Raw genomic sequence first — 23,671 nt, forward strand, 5'->3', positions numbered from 1 at the left:
GCGGCCGCGATTTCTGATATTATTTTTCTGCGAAAACTTCGTTGACCTTTGGAGACATCATTAATATAAATAATTTTTATGGCCGTTAAATAAGAAATGTTTCTTTCACAAGAAATGTATAAAATTACAGTACTAAACAGACGATAGGTCGCCTAACTCGCCGTAGCGTGACGCTAGACGGCGAAAAGTATATATATAATTATAATAAAGTTACAATAAATTAAGTTAATATATAATTATATATACAGTACCTAATTTATATATCTATATATATAAAGATGAATGTATGGCTGTCTGTGTGTGTGTGTCTGTCTTATGTCCTTCATGCATTACCACGCCGTTTATCCGATTGCCACGAAGCTTTGGGAAGTTTTTTTAATACACTCCCGCGAAGGTTTCTAGCATTTATCTTGCGATAGATAGCGCGCGTTTACACGAGCGTTCGAGCACAGTGTGTACGATCGATTTCAAATTGTGAAGACCATTTCCCCCCTCCGAAAAATATCTCTATATATGCATTTGTGAACTGTTATTTACGATATTTATAATAATTTTTGTTTAATCACTTTATTTCAACTTGTTTTGCTAATTACGTATTCGTTCGAACTTCGTTAAAACCTTAACTGTACCCCGAACAACATCCGAAGTTGTAGGAAGAAATTCGCCTATTTTACCGATCTAAGTATCCCCCCCTTTTCCAAATTTTAATATCGACTCGAAATAATTTAAAAAGACAAATTGCAATAAAACGGTTTATTATCCAACTATAAGAAATTTCACAACATGCCAAGGAAGAGAGGAAGGAGCAATTAAGTAATTAAAATTAAGTAATCTAACTAAATAAAAGATTCAACTAGCCCAGTGTTGAGAAAAACGTCACTTCATTGTGCCTGTACACAATATATATATATATATATATGGGGAATATCGCACTTCCGACAAACGCTGCGAGTGTGTGGGTTAAATTTGGAGAATCCGTGCTTCTCGCGTGGACAACTTTATGTGCCCGGCTCACGCGTTTTAAAACCTTCCGATTTATTCGTGTACGCACCAAACGAAAAAACAAAAAATATCGTGTATCCACAAACACTCCAATAAATAAATAGAATGGAAACGACACTTTGAAATATTTTTCCGACGAAAATGAATAATAACAAGTTTCGATAGAAATAATAAAATGTAAATTTAATTTTATCATAACGAGTTTGCTTGAATTTCGTTTCTTTTGAGATCGCAGCAATGCGAGACGGATAAGCTAGTGTTATAATAAAGTGTTTACATTTTTGCAACAGATAAACTACGCGGGAAGTACGTTCTCGTAAATATCGAATTTATAGAAAAATTATTGGACTGCGATGTTAAAAACTTATAGACCGTAAATTTCGACCGTGTCTGTCCGTCTTTCCTCAATCTCGATAAAGGAGTTAGATGAGGGAATGGCGAGACAAGACGCGGAAAGCTTAGGGGCGGGAGGCCCGGATTAACTACCGCGTACAAGAACTTCGGGTTTGCAACGGATGTCACGTTACTTCCATTCAGAAATTTCTCCCGACAGGCGTTAGATAGATGACCGACAAGAAGTATGATGGTGGGAGCAAAACCACCACTGAAAGAATTGAGAACATCGCGACGACGTTACAATAAATAACCGCTGGTTAGAATTAGTTTGGTTTAATTGGAATTGGTTACGGCAACGCCACACGTCGGCGATCTGCCAGAGGATGCAACGGTTATTTCTCGCGTTGGGAAAGTTCCATATTTCCATCGACTACGATTTCACCAGGATATTTCCATCGGCTACGAAAAGCCACCGTCAAAAAGACCGGGCGTCGCTCCGCTAGACTACGCCGCCAATTTCCGTTCTCGCGCCGTCTCTGCCCCTTTTTCCGAGATTCCGGATTAGCCTGCCGGCCGCGCCTGGCAAAAATTATACCGTCGCGGCCCATGGAACCGGACGGAAATTCGGAGGGCGACGATAAAATCAGCGGGTGGAAAAACAAATAAGAAACGGGCCGACGACGTAGGAAACACTTTTTATTCTTCTAAATAAGTAAAATTCGACGGTGCCACTTCCGTGGGACGTAGACCCGGGTGGTCCAACCCGTCGGATAGTATAAATAGGTAGACGTTTCGGAATCAAGCGAAAGCGCTCATGATTCGCTGCATCCAAGAGGCGTACGACGCTACGCGAGTGTAGACTCCGGGGTAATCCACTTCCGCGCATCCTTTTCCGAACGAAGTGATGCCGATCAGGTGCCATCTACCGTCCACGAAACAGGACAGAGGTCCTCCGGAATCTCCCTTTGGGGAATAAAAACTGTAAGATTCTCCTGTCGACGGGAAGAGTTACGACGAAAAGCCTTACCTGACAGGTTCCTTCCTTTCCTTTAATGTTCCCGGCGCATAGATGAGAGCTCCGGATGGGTATTCCCAAAGCTCTGTATTGTTTGTCGCAAAACTCGTTGGAGTAAATGTTCACTCGGACCACCTTCAAAACGTCCGAACGGTCTAGAGCTAAAACCAACGAAATTTAGAAATCGGACGTTTTATCCACCCCGCAACCGTCTACTTCACTTACTTTTGTCGATTTTTCCCCATCCCGAAGCGAAACAGCTCTCGTTTTTATAGTCTTTCGAAGGAACCGCCAGACAAACGGGCCCGACGTCTTCGTTCGTCTGCACCGGATCTTTCAATTTTATCAGCGCGATATCGTTGGCTTGCGACAGAATATAATTTTTGTGGTAGTGAATGGAAGCTACCTTATACCATTTTTCGTTGGGGTCTACTTTCCGCAGGTCGTGTTCTCCCAGTCTTACCGTCCAGTAAGACGGCTGCACGGCTATGTAACTGTAACTGAAAATAAATTCTGGTCAGCTGCGGCCACCTTAACGGACGTAGTTATACGTTAGTCGTATAAAAAACTGTATACGGCCGAGAGTGGGGTCGGACGAAAACCGCTTACCTCAGAAAGCAATGGGCCGTGGTCAGAATCCAATACCGATTCAGGATAACTCCGCCGCAGAAATGATCGATGGGTCCGATTAAAGGGTGGTTTAGCATGAGCGAGACCTATCGGTGCATTAGACAAAGCATTTAAGTAACCAGAAAACTTACGGTCCCGGTGGCGCGCGACAGAGAATTCTCGTTTTGGCTCTAAAATCGAAAACGCTTTAAGGCTCTAGCACGTTTTGTTAGTTAGGCGCCGGAATTAATTTACGAATCCGCGTAATTCCACCTTGACTTTTATTTATTTATCTTTTGTTTGTTAACTTTTCGACTCGAAAACTCACCTGCCAAGGTATTTCACCTCGACTGGCAGATCTCCCGCCGACGATTCTCGAAGTGAACACGTTCGGCCCTTTATATTTATTCACTCCGCATTCTAAACAAACAGAAATAGAATTAATTACGCGTAACCTTAGGAAATGTAAATTCGACGACGACCAGTAAACGGTGCACTCACCTTGGCAACCGGCCAAACAAAAAATCCAAAGGAAAACTAGAAATTGTAGTCTTGTCATGGTGAAGGACAGTGAGGAACCAGCGGGTGTGTTGCTCTTTATATCTTAACTACCTCCCTCATTATTCAAACCTGATTTTAATGTAGAAAAAAAATGCGAATGTCTAAGATCAAAACTTTTAACGTTTCACAATATTCCGACGCCCAAAATCATTTAAATTCTTTTTTATGACGCAACGTGACTTAACAATAGCCCCCGAAAGGTCGTCGTATTTTACCACGAACCGGCGATGCCGTAACGATAACGAACGAGCCATTTCTGACAACGGCTGCACCCTTCGTAAAGAATGAGCCCATCTTAATTCGCGCATTAAAATTCGGACGAAGAGTAACGAGAAGCGATTCGCAAAATCGGGGAGAATTTGATTTTTCGTTTTATTTTTAGCGCTGGTCTAAATTATGTTGCGCGAAAAAATTTTGAAAAACAAAATGCAGCGAAGATCGTTTTCGTTTATAAGACCTAACTGAATGCCTACAAAATACCTTCGGCATCGAGAGTACCGCGTATGGCGAGCATCGATGTTTTCGAGGATATAAAGACACGTTGTGATCGACAATCTTTGTGGTGTGGACAGAACGCGGTATTTATACATATTCGGAGCCTTAAAACCTGGAAAAAATCCGAATCTTTATTTTTGCTCGTAAAACACCACCAGATAACTACACAGATTCGCTACAGAAACTTCCATTCCGTACACAAAATCCCCCATGTCAGAAGACGCGTGTATTTTCAAGGATGCAGAGCCATTTTTTCTTTGATCCACTGGATAAACTCGGGCACGCGCGTGTAAACGTCTGGAAAACCGGGTTTGGCGCATCCGGATCCGAAGGAAGTAAGACCGAGTAACTGCCACTTTCCGGACTTCATGCAGGCTAACGGTCCTCCGGAATCGCCCTGAAAGACACGCGTAACGAGAATTCAAACGTGGCCGAAGTTGGATACAAAGTCAAATACCACCAACAAAGACACCTACCATGCACGTTCCTTTGCCCCCCACCACTTCTCCGGCACAGACGTGGAACTGCTTAATGGGAATTTTGAACTTCTCTCTGTAAGCTGCATCGCACACTCGGTTGTTGAAAACCTTGATCTCTACGGTCCTCAAGACGTCCGACGCTTTGGAATCTGCGGATTATAAGTATAACGATACGAATGAGTTGGAAAACCCGGCGTGGAACCGGTCAGATTTTCGACCTTCGAACACTTACGATAATCGGTTTTGCCCCAGCCGGAAGCGAAACACTTCATTCCCGAAAACTGCGTGACTTTATCCGCTAGACATATGGGTTTTACGTAATTGTTGAATTCTAACGGTTCTTTGAGTCGAAACAAGGCCAAATCGTTATTGTATCCTTGATACCAGGGATAATAATAAACGTGAGATACCTCTACAGTCTTCTCGCTATTTTCGTATTGTTTCAAATTATGTTCTCCCACTCTGACCTTCCAAAACTGCGGATGAACCAAGACGAATAGAGGACTGTAAAGAAAAAGTAAATTGTAGAATAACTCGATTCTGGGATTTGTTCGAGTGTTTAATTAAGGAATTCGCCTACTTGATCACGCAGTGCGCCGCAGTTAATACCCATTGCTTATCTACGATTACACCACCGCACCAATGTGGAATTTTACCGTGATGCGGATGATTCAGTTGCAAGGAAACCTGTAGTAAAATAAATGTTCTTTCGTCAAACACGACTTTCGTAAAAACATTTTTTTTTTAACTTCAGAAATCAGAAAGACGTTCGATGCCACGGCGTATGAATTTCTGTACTGGTTAAGAGGAGTATAAATGTGGTTTCGCCTCTCGAAATGCCTAAATTAACTCGGAGTTGGCAGAAACGAGACGAAACTTTCAAAAAAACAAGATTCGAGCCACAGATTTTTTTCAATTGCAAGAACTAAAACGGTTAAAAGCGGGTTTAAACCGAATGATTAAACCATTAATTAAACGCTGTTCTGGTTCGTTAAATGCAATACACAATCCACTAAAAATAATTTGAAGCGTGGCTACACAAACTTTCTCACTTACTTGCCACGGAAATTCTCCTCTAACGGCTAATCTTCCTCCGACAACACGTTCCAATTGAGGTTCGTTATCGTACATATTCACTCCACATTCTGTGACAAATAACCATAAGACCAAAAGATATAAATATCGGCCAATGTCGAACTAAAGATATCGAAAACACTTACGTTCGGTCGAAACGGCAGAAATCCCCAAGCATATGGGCAAAAGGAACCGGATGATCATTTCGGAAGATCTTCGCTTTCGCTTATGAAGATAAACAACAATTTGGCATCATTATAAGAATCTGGAGTGGGGTAGGTCGTCTGACGTCAATAAGGCAATCGACCTTATTGGCTTCTGACTTAACAGGTGGTTCTTTGAAAGATGTTTGAGGCTTGTTTCTACATCACCACCAAATTAACGATTATTATATATTAAAGAATTACCGACGGTGAATAGCCTGCTAAAATGTTCTAATGCTCCCAAAGTGTATAGTTTTTTTAGTTTAGGTTATTTTTAGAATTTCGTCTTAGTTGTTTCGTGTAGTATTTTATTACTATCGTCGTCCCGTCTTCAAGGTTGTTACAGAAGCCGGTGATAGGGTTAAGGTAGCTATATGCAAAGTTAGTGCAACGACCCATCGACCTTGGACGAATGACGACCGCGAAAAAGAAGAATACATTCGTCAAGCAGAATACAGAATTTTCGTATTTAAATTCTGCTCTAGTTTATCCTTACTGCACTTTCTGCGATAAACATCGCTACTGTTGTTCTTTATGGTTTTTTTTAAATTAACTGCTTACGTCTTAAAATCGCAAACGCGCTGGCACTTAAAATGCACGAAAACCGTCACCTAGAAGCGTGGAGCTACAAACCAATGATTTCAAAAAGAAATGACAATAAAAACACGCCAAAAATACATTAATACCAAAATTTATTTACAGGACAGTATTTAAAAAAAGGTTAATCTTCCAACTGGATAACAAAAAAAGCTGCAAATAATTGATGATACACGCATTTTTACTCCGGTTTAAGGACTTGATCTTGAACAAGACGCCCGGTGATGCAGTAGTAAGTATCATCTGTGGTTGGAATGAATTCTGTCAGAGATCAATAAGAAAAAACTAGTTATACAAAAAAATAATTTTTTTTCCTACGTGTGTGTATATATATATTAATAATAAAACAATTTGCATATATTATAGATACTTTTTCCTACATTTTTTTCCTAGCTTATGTTCTAAAAATAACTTGTTTTTCCATTCCCATAAATAGGCAAAATATTTTAGCTGTTAATAACTTTGCATACCAGTACTTATTCGACTTAAGTAAATTCTTACCAGTTGAAAAACAAAAAACTATACAATTTTCTATATTCTACAATTGAAGAATTTTTTTGGGTGGATTGAATTTAAAATTGTCTTACAAGTGTAACAAACAATAAAACATTCAAATTTCAAGAAGTAATTGCATACAAATATTTATCTTTTGTTCAAGAGAATTATCGTAATTATCGAAATGCGTGGAAAAATCACAAAAAGAAGTTTTGAGAAAAATATCAAATTCAAATTTATTTTCTAATAATTAATTATAAATTTTCGGAAATCGCAAGTTTGTAATAAAACTGACCGTACTTAAAATGTTCTTTATTCTTATTTTTAGCAAATTTAATTATTCGTTGATTACGAGTAGCCTAATATACTACTACTGCTACTAGTCAATTACGTAAAACAATTTTTCATCGTTTCATTAAATAGGGTAGCTGTATCCCTATTAGTTTAACTTTATAATACTCTATGTCCGGTATAGTATTTCATACGGCAAACAAACATTCAATGGTTTAATCGTGCACAATTTATAATTCAATTTTCTCTTCTACTCGTGCATCTCGAGTTGACATAAATTCTCAACCCCTCTACAGTGCCACGTAATTTGTACGTGCTTTCATAAAAGAACAACCACGGGTGAAAATTCAATTCCTGGTACAAGCGTATATCCAGTGTTTATAATTTTAAATAAATCTTAATCGTGGGGATTGTTGGAGAGTACATCTTATAAAATTAAATGTCTTATTCTTATCTTGGCTTGTTTATACTACATTAAAAACAAGACAGATGACCACTTGTTAACATTTAAAATAATCGCACCAACAATTATAAATATATAAAAAAAACTATGCCTACTCTCCACATTTCTACACCTTACAAGAATCATTATTTACTTTAATGATTGTAAAAGAATGTAAAAGAACAGCAAATTTCAGGCCACTAAAGTAAAGCTCTATCGTAGATTTTATAATCAAGAATTTTAGTGTCAAGAATTTCACTGCCACTAGCAATATACGGTATACCAAAGCCCACTATGAATCTCAATATTTACGTGTCTCAAGTAATCTGGTTGAAATTTTGTGTTAAACTTAAAAATTGTAGTAATGGGCATTATACTACTTCACGGGTTGTTTATGTCCAAATCTACATCACTATTCCTAGATTTCTTAACCGAATCGACGTACAGAACTTATGTGAACAGAATCTTGAAAAATAACTGTTTTGCTGTTTTGGTCTTTCTAACAGTCAAAATAGATTCGTCTATTTTAATTAGCATACCAAGATGTACTACACAACAACCTGAATCTGAAAGTGAATATATAACAAATGACATGTGAGCGTCTAGTATTTCCCCACCTTGCAAACTGTGCCAGATAAATGCAAGGAGACATTCTTTTCCAAACACTTTGTGTAAAATTTTTTATTCGCAAGACGACAAAAACTAAATCCAAAAATTTGATACTTACCCGAAATCTTCTGTACGTGGCCGTAACAGATCGGGGGCCGAACACAGAATAAATATACCATATGAGAAACGTAAGAATCTGTATTTGTCTTCAAAGATATCTGCCATTCAGTTGGTCTCAGACTAAATATTAAAAAGTCAAATTTTTGTATATCAAATATAAGCACACAAATCAAATAAAAATAAAAAAATAAATAAATATGATTTTTTTTGTATTATATCATAACAACTTTATTAACACTCAGATGTTTCTAGATCATTGTACTGTCCTTCAGAGCGCACAGAATTTGATTAAAATGTTTTGGAAAAATATTTCTTCAAATTCAATTTAAATTATTTTTATAAAATTAACAATATAATTCTAAGCACACATTCTTTACTTTACAACTTTTCAGTGCAAAGAATGTGATTTCCAGTTGTTGGACCAACAACTGGACAACATAAGATATATTGCTAACAAAAAAGCACAAGAAGTCAGGAAGAAATTGAATGTGAATTCTTAGGAAGAAAACATATATGAGATAGTTTTAAAATATTAACAAAATTAATACAGTACAGTATATAATTCAATCCTAAATCAGAAAACTGAATAATTGCTTGGCCTACAAAAAATTTTCAAATGAACATTATAAAAAATATGATATATCTAATATGCAAATATGCAGACATTCAACATATCAGTTTCATTCGAGGACTTTTTGTGAGTCAAATTGAGGAGTCATTTCAAGGACACCTACAGGAAGTGGACAATGTTCAAAGGAATCAAAAATCATATCAATAGAGTAATACAAATCTTTTTGAGGATTTAATTTTATTCTTATTGTAATTTGTATGACAATGTTGTTATTATTTATACTTATTGTATTACTCTTATACATGTGTACACCTTTCAAGTTTGTAAAGAATCTAATGGTACGTCTCACAAATGATTTAAACATTTAGATATATATTTCTGTAAAATAGCCTTTCTGTGTGATGTCTTGTTCAAAAAATTTTTATGTATACGTTTTTAACGTTTAGTTGGCTGATGAGGGGCAGTGCCCGAAACATGTAGTAATACATCAACTGAATAAAGATGAAAAAATGCCAAGTGTTTAAATACTAGCACGATTTTGTGTTTGAGAATGATAGAAAATTATAAAACACAGTTTCGGAAAATTGAAAACTTATTGTATTCTTATACTTGCTGTATTGTTATTATTATTATTGTCCTTTAACCTTGTTATAAATCCATAATTAGGATGATAATCTCAGACTAAGTTCTACAGAAAGTGTTTCATTCTCACTTTTCAGCCACTAATGATGCAAACCCACATTTTAGTTAAACATGAATACATCAATAATTGGCATATACAGGGTTCCTACTCAAATTTTTGTTTTGAATTCCCTGATTTTCACTGACCAACTTTGTCCAAATTCCTTGATCCTTACATTTCTTACGATGTGGAATATCGACATAATAAAACAGCATTTTTACTTACTGTGAACATCAAGTACATCTATCCTCCTTTTTGCACACTTGATACATTCCAAAGACTGTGCAAAAAGTATAGTACATGCATCCTATACAAAAATGTTTGATAAGATCCACAACTTCAATGTAACAAAAAAATAAGCAATTTACAAACAAAACATTGTAAGGAGTCAATGTCCTATCGTCATTTTTAGTTAGTTATTTTTTTTTTGGGGTCTTTTTATTTAAGGACAAATTCCTAAACACTCGCGTAAAAAATTCAAAACGCAAAGATACAACTTTGTATCTGTGACTGTCCCATAGCGTGAACCAATGTAAATTAGGGCAGTGTGGAGCTGCACCGAGATTCGAATAAAAGACGGATCGTCCACTACCGCGCATGGTGTAATTCCTACCGACGACCATTAGCAAAACATCAAGGAAAAGTGATTGAGCGTAAGCAACATATACCGTGGTTGAGTATTTCTTTTGGGGTGGAGATTAGATCTTAGATTGTACAATTATAAGAAATAAGAATCTCATTGCCTAATTGTTTATTTCTTGATTTTTCTGTTACTTAACTATTTGACAGTTTTGAAAATTATACTAACTTTGGTTATAATTAATCATTTGTTGTTATTGTTCAATCTAATAAATATTTATTGTGGATTTTTCCTAAAGTGTTTTGTTTTGAATATATATATATATATCTTTCGGTTCCCATAAAGTCCAGGCCTGGTACTTTTAATTAAATATAAACCCTAACTTGTGTGACCTAGCCTTTTGCATCACGTGGTGTGTTACATAATGAGCTGTTTTATTTTATCATCATTTATCATTATTATTTGTATGTGAATCTAGTAAACACAAGGAAGCATAAAATCAACAAACAGTATTCTCTGATATACAAATAGTTCTATACTGTGTTTAAAAAAGATGAACTCTTGACTTAAAAACATGTAATTTTGAAACCAATTTTTCAACAAAAAAGGCAACTGTTTTTAAACAGCAACATAATTTTAACAAAAAATTAAATTTAAAAATTTTCAAATGAAGTGTTTTTTCCAATGTGAAAAACAATCAGGCTACCTAGTTGATATTCAAAACTATAAGATACTACAGTATTACTACAGGTATGATCAATGTTGACAGTTTGTAAGCCCTAAATTTGCCAAAAGCAGTGATATTTGTTACCCAACTTTATGTCTATTAAACTAATTATTAAAACTATGTATCAAAGTGCAGGAAATTAATAAATTCTATAGTCCATTGCAAAAGTATAAATTTATACATTAATATATTTTATAAAAATTTCAATATACTGGAAAGAAATTATAAATTATGTTTTGTTACACAATAAAAATTATTAAAATAAAAAATGATAAATATTTGTAATTAAATGGTATTATTTATAAATTTTCACACTTTTTTCTCATTTTTTAAAATCAATTCATTGACACCTTACCTGAATTGAGGGTGTAAACAATAATTGTGGGAGAGGATAGGGTTAAAATATTTTGGAAAAATTTTAATTGATGTTACATTATCAAGAGTATTGCAGATTATTCTCTCAAATTCACGATAAAATGTTTTTAAAATCTCAAAATGTTTAAAATGCTGATTGATCTGGCAGTATATTACGAGGTGTGTTTTTTTAAGTACCATTTTGATATTAAAAAACACAACTGTAATTTTTAAAATAATTTCATTCTTACATGAAAGCCTGTACCTTAATCTACTTTTCAACATAATTTCTTTCAATATGAAGGCACTTTACACATCGTACAACCTGCTTCTAAATTCCATCCTCATAGAAACCTGCCACCCGATTTGCCAACCACTGCTGCATGGTATTTTGACATGATCATCATTGTCGCAGCGCTGACTGCTTAGATGCCTTTTCAAGTGGAGGAACAAGTGGTAGTCACTAGTTGCTAGATCAGGGCAATACATAGGGCGATCAAATTGTTTCCAGCCACATGTTGTGATAAGATTTTAGGTTCATTGGGCCACGTGTGGACGGACATTGTTATGAAGCAAAACATTCCCCTTACGAAGCTTGCCAAGCTTTTTGTTTTGGATGACAAAATCGTAAAGCGTCTGTTTTCTCAAACTTTTGCAACAACTTTCTACACCAAGTCTTCAGTAATGACAGCTACGCTCCTCGTCATGGACATTAGTACAGCTATTTTTAAATGCTCTAACCCATTTTCCATACACCTCACTTATCTGCTGATGAATGTCAACCGCTTTCACGTCTTTTGCATTAAAAAAACAAATCATCGTACGTACTTCACGATCGGCGGGATTTTCAATTGTCTGAGGCATTTCAAACACACACAGAAACAAACATAAAACGAACGAATGCTTCTGTAATTGCGTCTGTGGCTAACCAACAGATGTAAGTACTCAGCACACATTTGTAGAACACCAACTGTAGCACTGCAGCCATCCTATTTTAAAATGGTACTTACTTAAAAAACACTTTTATCTTTAAACAGGATATATCTTTCGCCATGTATATTTTCTCTTACAATTATCACTGTAATAAAATGTTTTCTGTCCATTTTATACCTCTAAAGCAGTTTATTCAATAGTTCATTTGTTTTAAAATTGTTTTGTCTAAATAGCAATCATTATATTTTTTAATAAATTATCCATTTATTTTCTGTTTGATGTAATTAATTTATTGATTTGGAGCTTCAATTTCATTTATATTGAATTTTACAAAATTCATTATAAATTGAATTATATTGCAATAAATTAATCTAATTACAAAAAACAGAAATTATAATCTAATATTTAACTAAAATAATCCTAATAAACTTGTATCAAAGTATTCAAATTATATAAAAATCATGAGTTAAATTTTGAAACAACACAAAGGTCTCCATGCATCAAAAATATATTTTATAATGATACATGATAACTAACTAGTCTGGCAAGACTATGTTTTTACAAATCTTACAATATAAAATGCTTGATATAATTTTAGAAAGGATATTAAAGATTTGAATGTTATCAATTAAGTCTCAGAAAATTAAAAACATGAAATGCTTTTTAATGCTCTTATGTATTTGTAAGATTTTTCAGCTTCATTGAAATAATGAAATAAAAATTGTATTAATTTTTAATATAATTCAGTTTTTTTTTCAATTCAATAGAAATTACCTTTCAATAAGTTTCTTGGCATTCACAAACATTATGGGGAAGGAGAATGTGTGTTCAATATCAGCAGCTTCTTTATTTTGATAGTAATTTAAAGCCTCCCTTAATTATATAAAAAATAAAAGTGTCATTAACAAAATACATTTTTATTAATATTAAATCTGAAACTGAATATTAAAAAAAACTTTTATTAATTATTCACTTAACTGTTTAATTAGTTTTCATTATTTATTTAATCATATCTTAGTTTTCATATATTATAAGAACCTGAAAGCACTATCTTCTGGGGATTTCTATGTACAAAAGTCTTTCTACCAATGCAACAATTTAAAATTCTTCTTGTTCTATTTTTCTACCCAAATTCATTCTATTCTTGTATAAGTAAATGTATAATTATGGCATAGTATTTATTCATCTATTCTATTCAAATTCAAACTTTTTCTATTGTTTTTCAAACTTATTTTATTCATTTTCTTCTTACTTTCTCCTTTTCCACCTAAGCACCCATTTCAAGCATTTGGCACATTATCAGTCATAAATAAATGAAAGTGAACAAGCTGTCTATTGGTGTTATCAGAATAAGAATTTAATTACTAAGAACAGAATACAAGCACTTTTGACAGTATATAACCATTATCCTCAGATATTTCAAAGTTAGAACACAATAATTCAAAAATAGAACATATGTTCGATTTGCTCTATGCACATAGGCATAGAGCATAAAACTTTTTTAAAATACAACACTATACCGTATGTCATTACAAAAGAAATGCAATATATGATGATAACGGTTTAAAAATTAACCAACTTAATATATACAGAACTAATTAACACAAATACAAAAACTCCCCTTTCTCCCAGCTTATTCCTTTCAAATAGCCATGCAATCTAGGATTGCAGTAAGTTGAATAGCACAACCCAAACGTCAGGAATATCAAGTGTAGTAGAACTGCTATATACATAGTTCAGTTATATTGGTAATTACAATTCTTATAAGATTTAAAATATTATATAAATAAACACTTTCTATATTGCTTAAATTTTTCTAACTTTTTAATTTTGTGATCTTGCCAAAATTGTGGTCAAGTTTATAGAACTTTTTCCCTTATTAGATATTTATCAACGTGGACATTAATCATTAACAGGACAATTATACTGGTGTTAAGCTTTTACACAAGAATTGAGGAAAAAATTCTTAAAGAAAACAGACTTTCTTTAAGAACTTTTTCCTCAATTCATGTGTAAAAGCTTAACACCAGTATAATTGTCCTGTTAATGATTAATGTCCACATTGAGAAATATATAATAAGAAATTTAAATATGGACAGTAAGGCAATAATAATTATGAAGTTTATAGAACAGCTAATTATAGCCAAGTATAAAGATAATATAAAACTAATATATAGATGGCTTCTTTATTATTTGAAAGAATAAATATATAAATAACTTTGTTAAAAATATTAACCCTAAATCAACAGGTATTGTACTTAAAATTAACTAGACATGTGAGTTATCAGTTAATTACCTGAACTGCTTTAAGTCAATTAGTAAATATCATACCATGGTATTTCACAGGCATACATTGATGAAGCTTACATATGAGGACCCATAAATCAGCTGCCTTTTATGATCTAGTTAATAAAGCCATCACCCACTCATCACCATAGACAGACATGTAGAACTAGAGTTCACCATATTAATGCATACAGCATCATAACAAGGCTTTCCAAGTAAAGTTATTAAAGTTATAATCACCTCACTGAAGAAAAAATCTAAATTGATTTACAATTTGTTAAATAGAAATAAGAATTCAAAAATATTTTCCTAGCATCAATTATTTCTCTATACTTATGTATGGCAGATACTTTCAATTAATAATACAGATGTTAAGATCTAATGAAAACAAAATTTTATACAAAATACAAAATACGACTGCCATTTTTAATCATGTTTCTAATTTATTTAATTTAAAATATACACTCTTGATCTCAAATCAGTAGTTTCTTGCCCCTGCACATCATACTTTTTCTGATAACAACAAAGTCATGCTGGTCATCTATGTAACTCCATTCTGCAAAAAATTTTTAAACTGAAATCATGTGATTCCTCTCTAGATCAAAATTTCATATACAGTTAATTGGAGCCTCCTGCCCCCAAGCTTTCTATATGTAGACTTTCATCTATAACACCATTCTTAAGATTAAGGAAGAACAGATATACATATGGCAGATAGAAGGACAAACAGTGGGAATTTATAGGTCTACAATTTTTTCAAATTGCAGTCCTATAAGTCAATATTATATGTAATTAGAAATTGGTCTAAGACAGACCATAAATGTTTGTCAAATAAACAGTTCAGCTGTCCAAAACAAGCCGTTTTATTTTATTGAAATAACAGAACTAAGATTTATGCAATTTAAAGATGAAAAACTCATTTAAGCATACAAAGTTCAGTATGAAAATATATAAGATACACCCCAATTAAACAGTTAAGTGAGTAATAAATTTATTATGGACTTTTGTTAATGTTGATTATTAGAAATATTGCAATAGATATTGATTAATGACAAATTAATAATTATATATAATTATCATACCAGTTATGAAAGAAAAGTTTCAATATTCTTTAATTTTCTTTTATATCTAATTTATATAAACAAGAAATCAATTCTATTAACTAAATTTCAAACAATTCAAACAAAGAACCTTTATAATACCAGTAATTTGTAATCAACAAACATTTTCATTCACGTTAAATGATTGAAAACACCTGTTCTAGAACATAAACAATGTATTTATTATCTTACCTTTTTATTTATTTATTTATTATTTTCATATTTATGTTAATGTTTAAATGTTTATCTTTACTCTATCACATGTCTATGTAGGGCTTTATGCCTATATCCATGGGAAATCTTGATACAGAATGTAAGAATTTTGACAAATTTGACTTTTCTATTTGTAACCTAGCCAAAAAGTATATAGACTGCTGTTATTAGTTAATGGATTTGTAGAAGTGAAAATGATCTTTTCACATTCTTCTGGAAATATAGGCTATAGCAGCAAAACTCCCGTATACTCTCCATCTGGTGGAATGTAATGTTCCATTAAATGCTACAATCTGCACTGGAAGCATAGTGTGGAAACATAGTGCTCTTCCACACTATGCTTTCCAATAGCAACAGTAAAAAAATAGTGTGAAAGAAACAAAATTGCACTCAAACAATAAATGCTCCACTCCAGCTGATATTAAATGTTTCATTGCATGTATGAAGAATAATCCCTCTTTAATAGAGTAGATGAAGCAATGACCAAAGACATGTAGAAGAAAAATCCTGTCTCAGTGAAAACTTTTGATATGGACAATCATAAGCATGATTTCAAAGTGATATCCAAGTTTTTGGCATGTGTCTGATAGAAATGTGTACTGCTGAAATCATATTTAATGCTATTAGCTCAGTTCTTTGCAAGTATAACCACAACTGGAAAAATATATGGCACTAAATGTAGATAATATCTCAATTAATACTGGCCCAGGAAATAGCATCACGAGAAGAACGAAAGAAATGAATACTACAGTCTACACATTAGGTTATCTTTGTCACATAGTAATACAATGCTGCATCATCATTCAAAAGAGTGACTGGATTTGATATAGATGATTTCCTTATTGATATTCACTTCAGGCTCAAATATTCAGAACTCAGAAAAAAATGACTTGAAGAACTTTGTGACTTCTGTGATATTCTGTGGACCAAATACTGATTGAGGACAAAATCTTTAAATTAAAATGCGATATATTTTTGAAATCACGAACTTCTTCACAAAGTAATTTTTGGAATTTACTTTGTGAAGAAAAACATCCACATTTGTGGAGATGTGCAGCATATTTGACAACTTTTTTGGATCCACTTTCCTCTGCAAATCTACATTTTCTACAATGAATGCAATCAAAACAAAACATTGCTCCCATTTGATAGCATGTTTATGAATAGCTATAAGTAGCTATGAACCAAATTATGATAAGCTTACTGAAAATATGCAATGTCACGTTTCATGCACATCCTCTGATACTACATAAATAGTTAATATTTAAAAATTGTAAAGCTAATAATAAGCATATTGCTTGCGTTAATAAAACTAAAATAAAAGAACATCTTGTTTTATTTACATACTACTTTTAAAATATATATAAATGGTTTGCTGTATATTAGTTAATATGACGATTTTAGTCTCTGTAATCCAAAAATATTCTTGGTAGACAAATCTCACAGCAATCTTATTGGTGTGAGATTTGTCTCACAGCGGTTATTCACTGAAGAGGGACTGGAAAATATTAGACCAGCCCGAAATGCATTTGATGTAGTCTTTACAAAATAAATTTAATTTGCCAATAAGATTGCTGTGAGATTTGTCTACCAAGAATATTTTTGGATTACAGAGACTAAAATCGTCATATTAAATACTACTTTTATGTTTGTGTGAAGTCATCATTAATTGCTGTTATTAAAATAACATAATATTGAATTGGTATTGGTATTTTATCTATGTTTATTTTCAATTTAAATTTATTTTTGGCTTTAAATTACTACTTTTACTGTTAGTAGACTGCTGCCAAATATTTCAAAAGCAGGTTGCCCATAGTGGTTAAAACTTTGGCCACCCATGGTCTATATGCATTCTTTTTGCTGGACGAAATCATATAGTGAATATTACAGTTCTAAAAAAAAAACATTTCACTCAATTGTCTGTAGCATTTAAGTGAAGCTGTTTACATAAGTGATTATATGAGGATTTATGGGTGACAAAATTCTAGGTAATGTCTCACAATAGGGAGTTGATAGATTTAACAGAGTAGAGTAGTAGGTCATTTCTCATTATTTCAATCAAATATCAGGAACATCTCCCATTTAATGACGATGTTCTTAATAATGCACCGTTTCTTGATTGGCACAAAGACTGTACTTCAGTCAAATAAAATATTTTGCAAACAGATTTTCAGCTGTCAGTAACTTCACACTATCTTATATGGACAAGTTATATGAAGAGTTCACCGATTTCATATGTATTAAAAAAAACTTAAATCCCAAAATGTGGTAAATAATTGAAATGAGATCAATAATATGGTTGATGTTGATGGGCAGGAATATTTTCAGAAGTTGTGCAAAATAGCACAAATTGTGTTAATCATGCTCAACAGCAAAGCAGAGAAGAGGATTTTCATCACAAAAAGAAGAAAGACTGATACCACAGGAAATATAAAAAGTGAAAAAACTATGTCTTGTGATCACAAAATTATATTTTTTAAGCAACAGGAAATGTCATGAAATCAAACTAAATGCAGAAAGTTAAAGATGGCAAAAAATACATCACCACAATACAATGCAAAACATAGTATGAGCAATAAATAAAGTTTTTGTAAATCTTAAGTCACATGCCAAGATCAGATTCTCTAAGGTATAGGCTACAGAGTTATTTGTTTTTATTATTATTTTTTTCTGTAGACAATTAACTTTATACCATATATAATAATTATTATTTAAAATGTACAGTACTATTAGCCTGTATTCTACTTTTTACTACTAATAATCTGTCTAGTAAGAAAAAGCAACATATTAAAAATTTATCATCATGATAGAGAATGAAAATTAAATAAATAGTTGAAAGCACCAAAAGTTTTGTCAACAATCTTTCTACAAATCTTTTTTATTTCTCAGCCTTTCCTAGCTATCAAGTCAGCCTAGTCCATAATGTAAAGTTGACAAATATAAGTTATATGTAATATTATGAGATATATTTTATAATACAAATAAATTAATCTTATCATAATTCATTCAGTTTAATTGTTCCTATTTCACTTATTTATAAGTTTTAAAATTAAATGCTAAAAAATATATTTCATAAATTGAATCTTTTTTATTTTTATATCAAATGTAAGACAGGGTAAAAACTAGTTTTTTTTCTTGAAAGAAATAAAGAAAGAAAGAAATTTTAAGCAAATACTTAAATAAGAGTTAAACTATTTGATTTGTTTGTGAAAAGCTAATTAGGAGAATTTTTAAATTAACCATTCTTTTAAAGGAATAATCACACTTTGAACAATGGAGTTTTTTAAAATCAAACATTTTCAGTCTATTTGATACATTATCTTTAGGATATATAACTATTCTAAATAAAGCATGGCATGTTAACTGTCAAAAAATATGAACATATGAACAAAATTGAACATTTAACCATAATGAAGTATCAAATTTGAATATAGACACATTCAAGTAAATGAATAAACATTTGCAGTATTACAATGAAACAAAATTAAAAATAATAGATGAAAACAAAAAATTAAAAAAAAATCTTAAATGTTTACAAGAAATTAACAGAAGAAAGCACAGGGATTCTTCATCCTTTTAACACTTCAAAAACAATCTTATGGTGGAATCAACTTTTTATTGCATGACCTTTACACATTGAGGCAGATAAGAGCCTACAATAGAAGGTTGACTCCACCATAAGACTGTTCCTGAGGTGTTAAAAGGGCAAAGGATAAAAAACCATGTTTTATTCTATTAATTTCTTGTAAAAATTTAAAATTTTCTTGTAAATGTTTTAAATGTAACTATTTTCTTGGATATTTGCTACTTTTTATTAGTTTTATTAATGTTAATAACAGACAGAATTATGTATGCATTAAATTATTATATTGGTGTGAGAGTTCTCATCTTGTTAACTAATGCATATTTCCATGCAGGGGCAAGAGATTCAGTGTCTTTTGCATTTAAGCATTCCCTTATTAACTTTTGTTTAAATATCTCTAGTTTCTTTGCTGTTTACCCAAAGGTTGGTGAGGTGATGTTCTAATGATCTTTGTGTCATCCTATATTATTTCAGTATCTTCCATGTTGACAAAGCTAGCTAAAGCTGTAGTATCTTTATTACAGGCATTGTATTTGTATTTATACATTTGCTGCATAAAGTTCTTACTTGTGTAACCAATGTAGGTCACATGCATGTTAATGCTGTTCATCCTAGCCAATATAAAATATATACCCGCATTATGCACCTCAGGGATCCTGTCCTTACCATTCCTTAAAATATCATATATTACAGGATTACCTTTTTTCATGATGACTCAGGATACTTTTTCTTCATATTTGAAGTTTAGACTATTCACAAAAATATAACATTTTTGAGTTATCTTTTAATCCTTTAACACAACCACAGAAGTAACAGTTACAATGGTTTTGAAGAATAAACTTCTTTAATTAACAAAGGTAAAAATAGATAAAAAATTCACAAAGTTAAAAACGATCAAGTGTCAGCCTTTTATTAGAGGATCTGACACCTTTACATTACAAACACAAAGAATTCTTCTCACCATACTATCCTTATCTGTGGTTGTGTTAAAAGATTAAAAAACAGGATTACCTTTGTATACTTATCATAGCATTTCATTTATTGGCTAGTTCCTTATGTAATAGTGCTAATTGTTGGAATATGTGAACATCTTATAGGTTTTACAGAAGTGACATGGTTTGTGTGAATGAGAGGCTTGGATTAGATTATAAGTGTAGATTAACATCCTTTTATATCCGAGAGATGTTGCAGTTCCCATAATTCAGTTGAGTTTGGTGTCCCTGTCATACATACTAGTGCAATGGATGCACGCATTTTATTAATGCTTTAAAAGCTGAAATTGTGTAAGCTTGCAGATCAAGCTTACAAAATTACAGATCATGTTATACATCCCCTCGTTAGGATGTATAACAGCAAGGTTTCATATACAGCTTCATACATAGCTATCTGTACTTCACCCTTTTATTCTGACGTGGTTGGTTGTTCTTTACCCTTCAAAACATATCCAAACTGCAGTCACTCAAGGTCACTCTACATATTTTATTTTAAAAATTCACCAAAAATCAAATTTTTATCATAGATACAAAAAACAAAAAAAATCACATATATTTATTACTTTACTTAGGTTTTGGCACAATAGTGTATAATCATTCAGAGTAAAAATTACTTATGAAAAAAATGTTAAATTATGACCTAAATTTTTGATGTTATAAATTGCAGTACAGTAATACCCCGAACTTACGCGATAGGTGGGACCGAGCGGTAACCACCTAAGTCGAATTCGCGTAAGTCGGAGTATAATTTTGCATATAAATACATACAAATAATTTTTAATTGGGTCCAGAGACTAAAGAAAACAATAATTTACAAAAAGTTGTTTAATAAAATCTTAGATAATACATATGTATAACAAATTAGGCCTATATTATTTTACAATTTTTCACATTTACTCGATTATTACGCCATAATTTTAACATCGTTTCCATCTCAGCGATAATACCGTGACGTTTACGAATGATGCTCGAATTTAAAGATTGAGCATTTTTCACAGCTTCGAGAATTTTTTCTTTGCCTTTTATAATTGTTCTGACCGACAATTCCGGTAGATCAAACTTCTTTGCCAATTCACAAATTTTCATTTTTGTATCGAAGTCTTTAACAATGGTACCCATTATTAAAGACGTAGTCAAACGACTTAAACCCGTTAGTAATGAATCGTTCGAAAAGTCTAACGAAATAGGAATAACGATGACGTCATTCTCGTTTAACTCGTTCGACTTTACGAACATCCCCAATGTTAACTTTACATTCCAAAGATAAAGTTTTTCTTTTCTTGTTCGATGCGGAAGAATTAGTTCTACTTCATTTGGATGACATAGTAGAGTCTCTCGAGTCTCCGTAGATATAACAAACAAAGAAATAAATAACACAAAATAAATTGTAGCTATGTGTGGATTCCGCGTGACATGTCCGAACACGTAAGCCGAACAATTGTGTGGGGGGAGTGAGTAATCGAGAGTTGCATGGCGCTCAAACGAAAGACGAATCGACGAGATTTGAAAATCGTGTAACTCCGAGTTTGCGTAAGTCGGGGTAGCGTAAGTCAAGGTATTACTGTACTTTACTTTGACAAAAAATAAAATCCTTCGAGTTTGTTATTTGATTTTGGCACCAAGCCAGCACAAATGAGAATATTGTTTTGTACATGATGATATAAGATTTATGCATATTTATCTATTTTTTGGGAACAATATCACTTTATATGAAACAGTCCATATATACTAATTCTCTTACTCTCTTCAAGAAACTCTCTTAAGTTAGTGTGAGATCTGAAAGGCCCCCGGGTCTAAAATAGTAATTTTATTAATAATGTTAATATTTTCTTATAAAATATTCTTTCGTTTGGGTGAGAAAAAAAACGTTTTAGATTGGGAAAAATAGATAACAGATGCTACTTCCTTCTAGGGAAGTTAGAACATCCTCTGTTTTTCCCTTATCTGCGAAAACTCTTGCTTTGATGGGAAATGTTCACCCCTCATTTCATCCCCTTCCGTCCGTTCCCACGGAAGAATCTTTGTATGATGATTGGTCACCGATCGTCACATATAAAGGAAATTTATCAGAATTCGACAAGTTCGTTGACAGACCTGGAAGAGTCAGGACTCCACACATATTTCTCCTGATGGCCAACGCCCTTAGACGAGTCACATAGAATAATTCCAGAGTTAGCACTTAGAAGATATACTTTAATTTTGTACACATATCGACCTCCTATGGAATGAAGTTTGAGAACTTTATAAACAAAGTGCCTTTGCCAACCGATGAAGACGACGAAAGACAACTAAACCAGGTTGTATGTTTTATAGCAATATTGTAAGCTCTCTCTCTCTCTCGATTGTGTATCGGTTGAATATAAGTCCATATATCTCTCGACTTATAGGTTGTAATTTGTAGTCATTGTCTCTTAACACCATATATTTGTACTATTTTTATTGGTTATTGGCTTAATTAAATTTATTCTTGTTTATTTGTTAAAGAATGTCTCCTTTAGAGTCTCTGAATCAGATCTATCAAATAATCACACGCGTGTTTGTCCGCGGATCGAATAATTGACAAACTGGTGTCAGGAACCTGACATAAGGAAGGAGGTGAATTCGCCATCACCAACTTCCACCTTAAATTTGGCCTCCACCACTCGTTTTCCTACGTTCGGGAAAGGCCGTTCTTTGGACGACAGAGACTGGTCTCGCCAACTAGTTGCCCGTAAGTGGCGTAGACAAAGATCTACGTCCCCGGCTATCTCACATTAGTAGAGCATTTCATTTTAGACAGTAGGCAACTTTAGACTTAGACAGTAAGCAGAAAATACTGTAACTATAGAACAATAAAACACACTACAAAAAAAATCAATTAGGGAACATGTTTTATTTGTTTGAGAATATAAGTAAATAAAATAAAACTAGAACAAAAATAAGAAAAATAATAAACAACTAAATATATATACGTAACTTATAGGCAATAAGAAGTAAATACTGAAATTGTAAAACAATACAAGTAAAACAGCAAAACCGTATTTGGGACAAGACTATGTCTCGGAGACTCACTACTAAGCAGAATCACTTTGATGCTCAAGGCGGGTCTCGTTCTCATTCTCCAATCTTCTTTGGTATCGCTGCTTTGGGCGCGATCGTTCAAATTTCACCGGCCACGACCATGAGGTCGTCCATCATGCATTTTCAATGAAATTAACCTATCCAATTTCGAAATTTCTCTCCGTTGTGTGTCGGCCCGGGTTAAATTTTTGTCAATGCGTAACAAAAATTTCCCGTTGTTGAAAAAATAATCGTGGCTATTGTATTGCCAGAAATTATTTTT

The 23,671-nt window shown here is 32.9% G+C and overlaps 3 protein-coding genes across 6 annotated transcripts in view; all 3 read right to left on the minus strand.

Annotated features, from left to right (window-relative positions):
• LOC111642080 (transmembrane protease serine 9-like) overlaps positions 1-3,521 on the minus strand; it is a 22,878-nt gene extending 19,357 nt beyond the window's left edge. The window contains exons 1-6 of the mRNA XM_023388355.1: positions 3,464-3,521; positions 3,291-3,382; positions 2,963-3,069; positions 2,579-2,853; positions 2,366-2,514; positions 2,143-2,301 (exon numbers count right to left, since the gene is read on the minus strand). Coding sequence (XP_023244123.1) covers positions 2,143-2,301; positions 2,366-2,514; positions 2,579-2,853; positions 2,963-3,069; positions 3,291-3,382; positions 3,464-3,521 — 840 coding nt within the window. The remainder of the gene's footprint in view (positions 1-2,142; positions 2,302-2,365; positions 2,515-2,578; positions 2,854-2,962; positions 3,070-3,290; positions 3,383-3,463) is intronic.
• Positions 3,522-4,084: 563 nt separating this feature from the next.
• On the minus strand, positions 4,085-5,794 carry LOC111642075 (transmembrane protease serine 3-like). Its single transcript, XM_023388349.1, has 6 exons — positions 5,718-5,794; positions 5,554-5,642; positions 5,078-5,184; positions 4,730-5,001; positions 4,495-4,646; positions 4,085-4,415 (listed from the first exon to the last, which is right to left on the minus strand). Exons 1-6 carry the CDS (start codon positions 5,773-5,775, stop codon positions 4,251-4,253), a joined length of 843 nt encoding a protein of 280 aa, XP_023244117.1. The 5' UTR covers positions 5,776-5,794; the 3' UTR covers positions 4,085-4,250.
• Positions 5,795-6,476: 682 nt separating this feature from the next.
• The window catches only part of LOC111642073 (protein zwilch homolog), a 40,635-nt gene continuing 23,440 nt past the window's right edge, over positions 6,477-23,671 (minus strand). For 3 of the 4 annotated variants that reach the window (XM_023388347.1, XM_023388345.1, XM_023388348.1), the window contains 3 exons: positions 12,950-13,048; positions 8,327-8,448; positions 6,499-6,632 (listed from right to left, as the gene is read on the minus strand). In XM_023388347.1, the coding sequence (XP_023244115.1) occupies positions 6,553-6,632; positions 8,327-8,448; positions 12,950-13,048 (301 nt within the window). In that variant the 3' untranslated portion in view covers positions 6,499-6,552. Of the gene's footprint in view, positions 6,633-8,326; positions 8,449-12,949; positions 13,049-23,671 lie in introns of all 4 variants that reach the window. The other variant, XM_023388346.1, reaches the window with a different exon arrangement.

Source organism: Centruroides sculpturatus, unplaced genomic scaffold, assembly GCF_000671375.1.
Source record: "Centruroides sculpturatus isolate CEXI.00-Female unplaced genomic scaffold, Cexi_2.0 scaffold1431, whole genome shotgun sequence".
NCBI classification, from domain to species: domain Eukaryota; kingdom Metazoa; phylum Arthropoda; class Arachnida; order Scorpiones; family Buthidae; genus Centruroides; species Centruroides sculpturatus.

What these genes read in the sequence shown, in the direction of transcription:
- LOC111642075 (XM_023388349.1), bottom strand. Translation starts at nt 5,775, where the DNA reads ATGATCATCCGGTTCCTTTTGCCCATATGCTTGGGGATTTCTGCCGTT. An exon ending in GAGGAGAATTTCCGTGGCAA is followed by an intron (nt 5,185 to 5,553) that starts GTAAGTGAGAAA and finishes ATTTTACTACAG; the next exon opens with GTTTCCTTGCAACTGAATCA. An exon ending in GCGGCGCACTGCGTGATCAA is followed by an intron (nt 5,002 to 5,077) that starts GTAGGCGAATTC and finishes TTTTCTTTACAG; the next exon opens with TCCTCTATTCGTCTTGGTTC.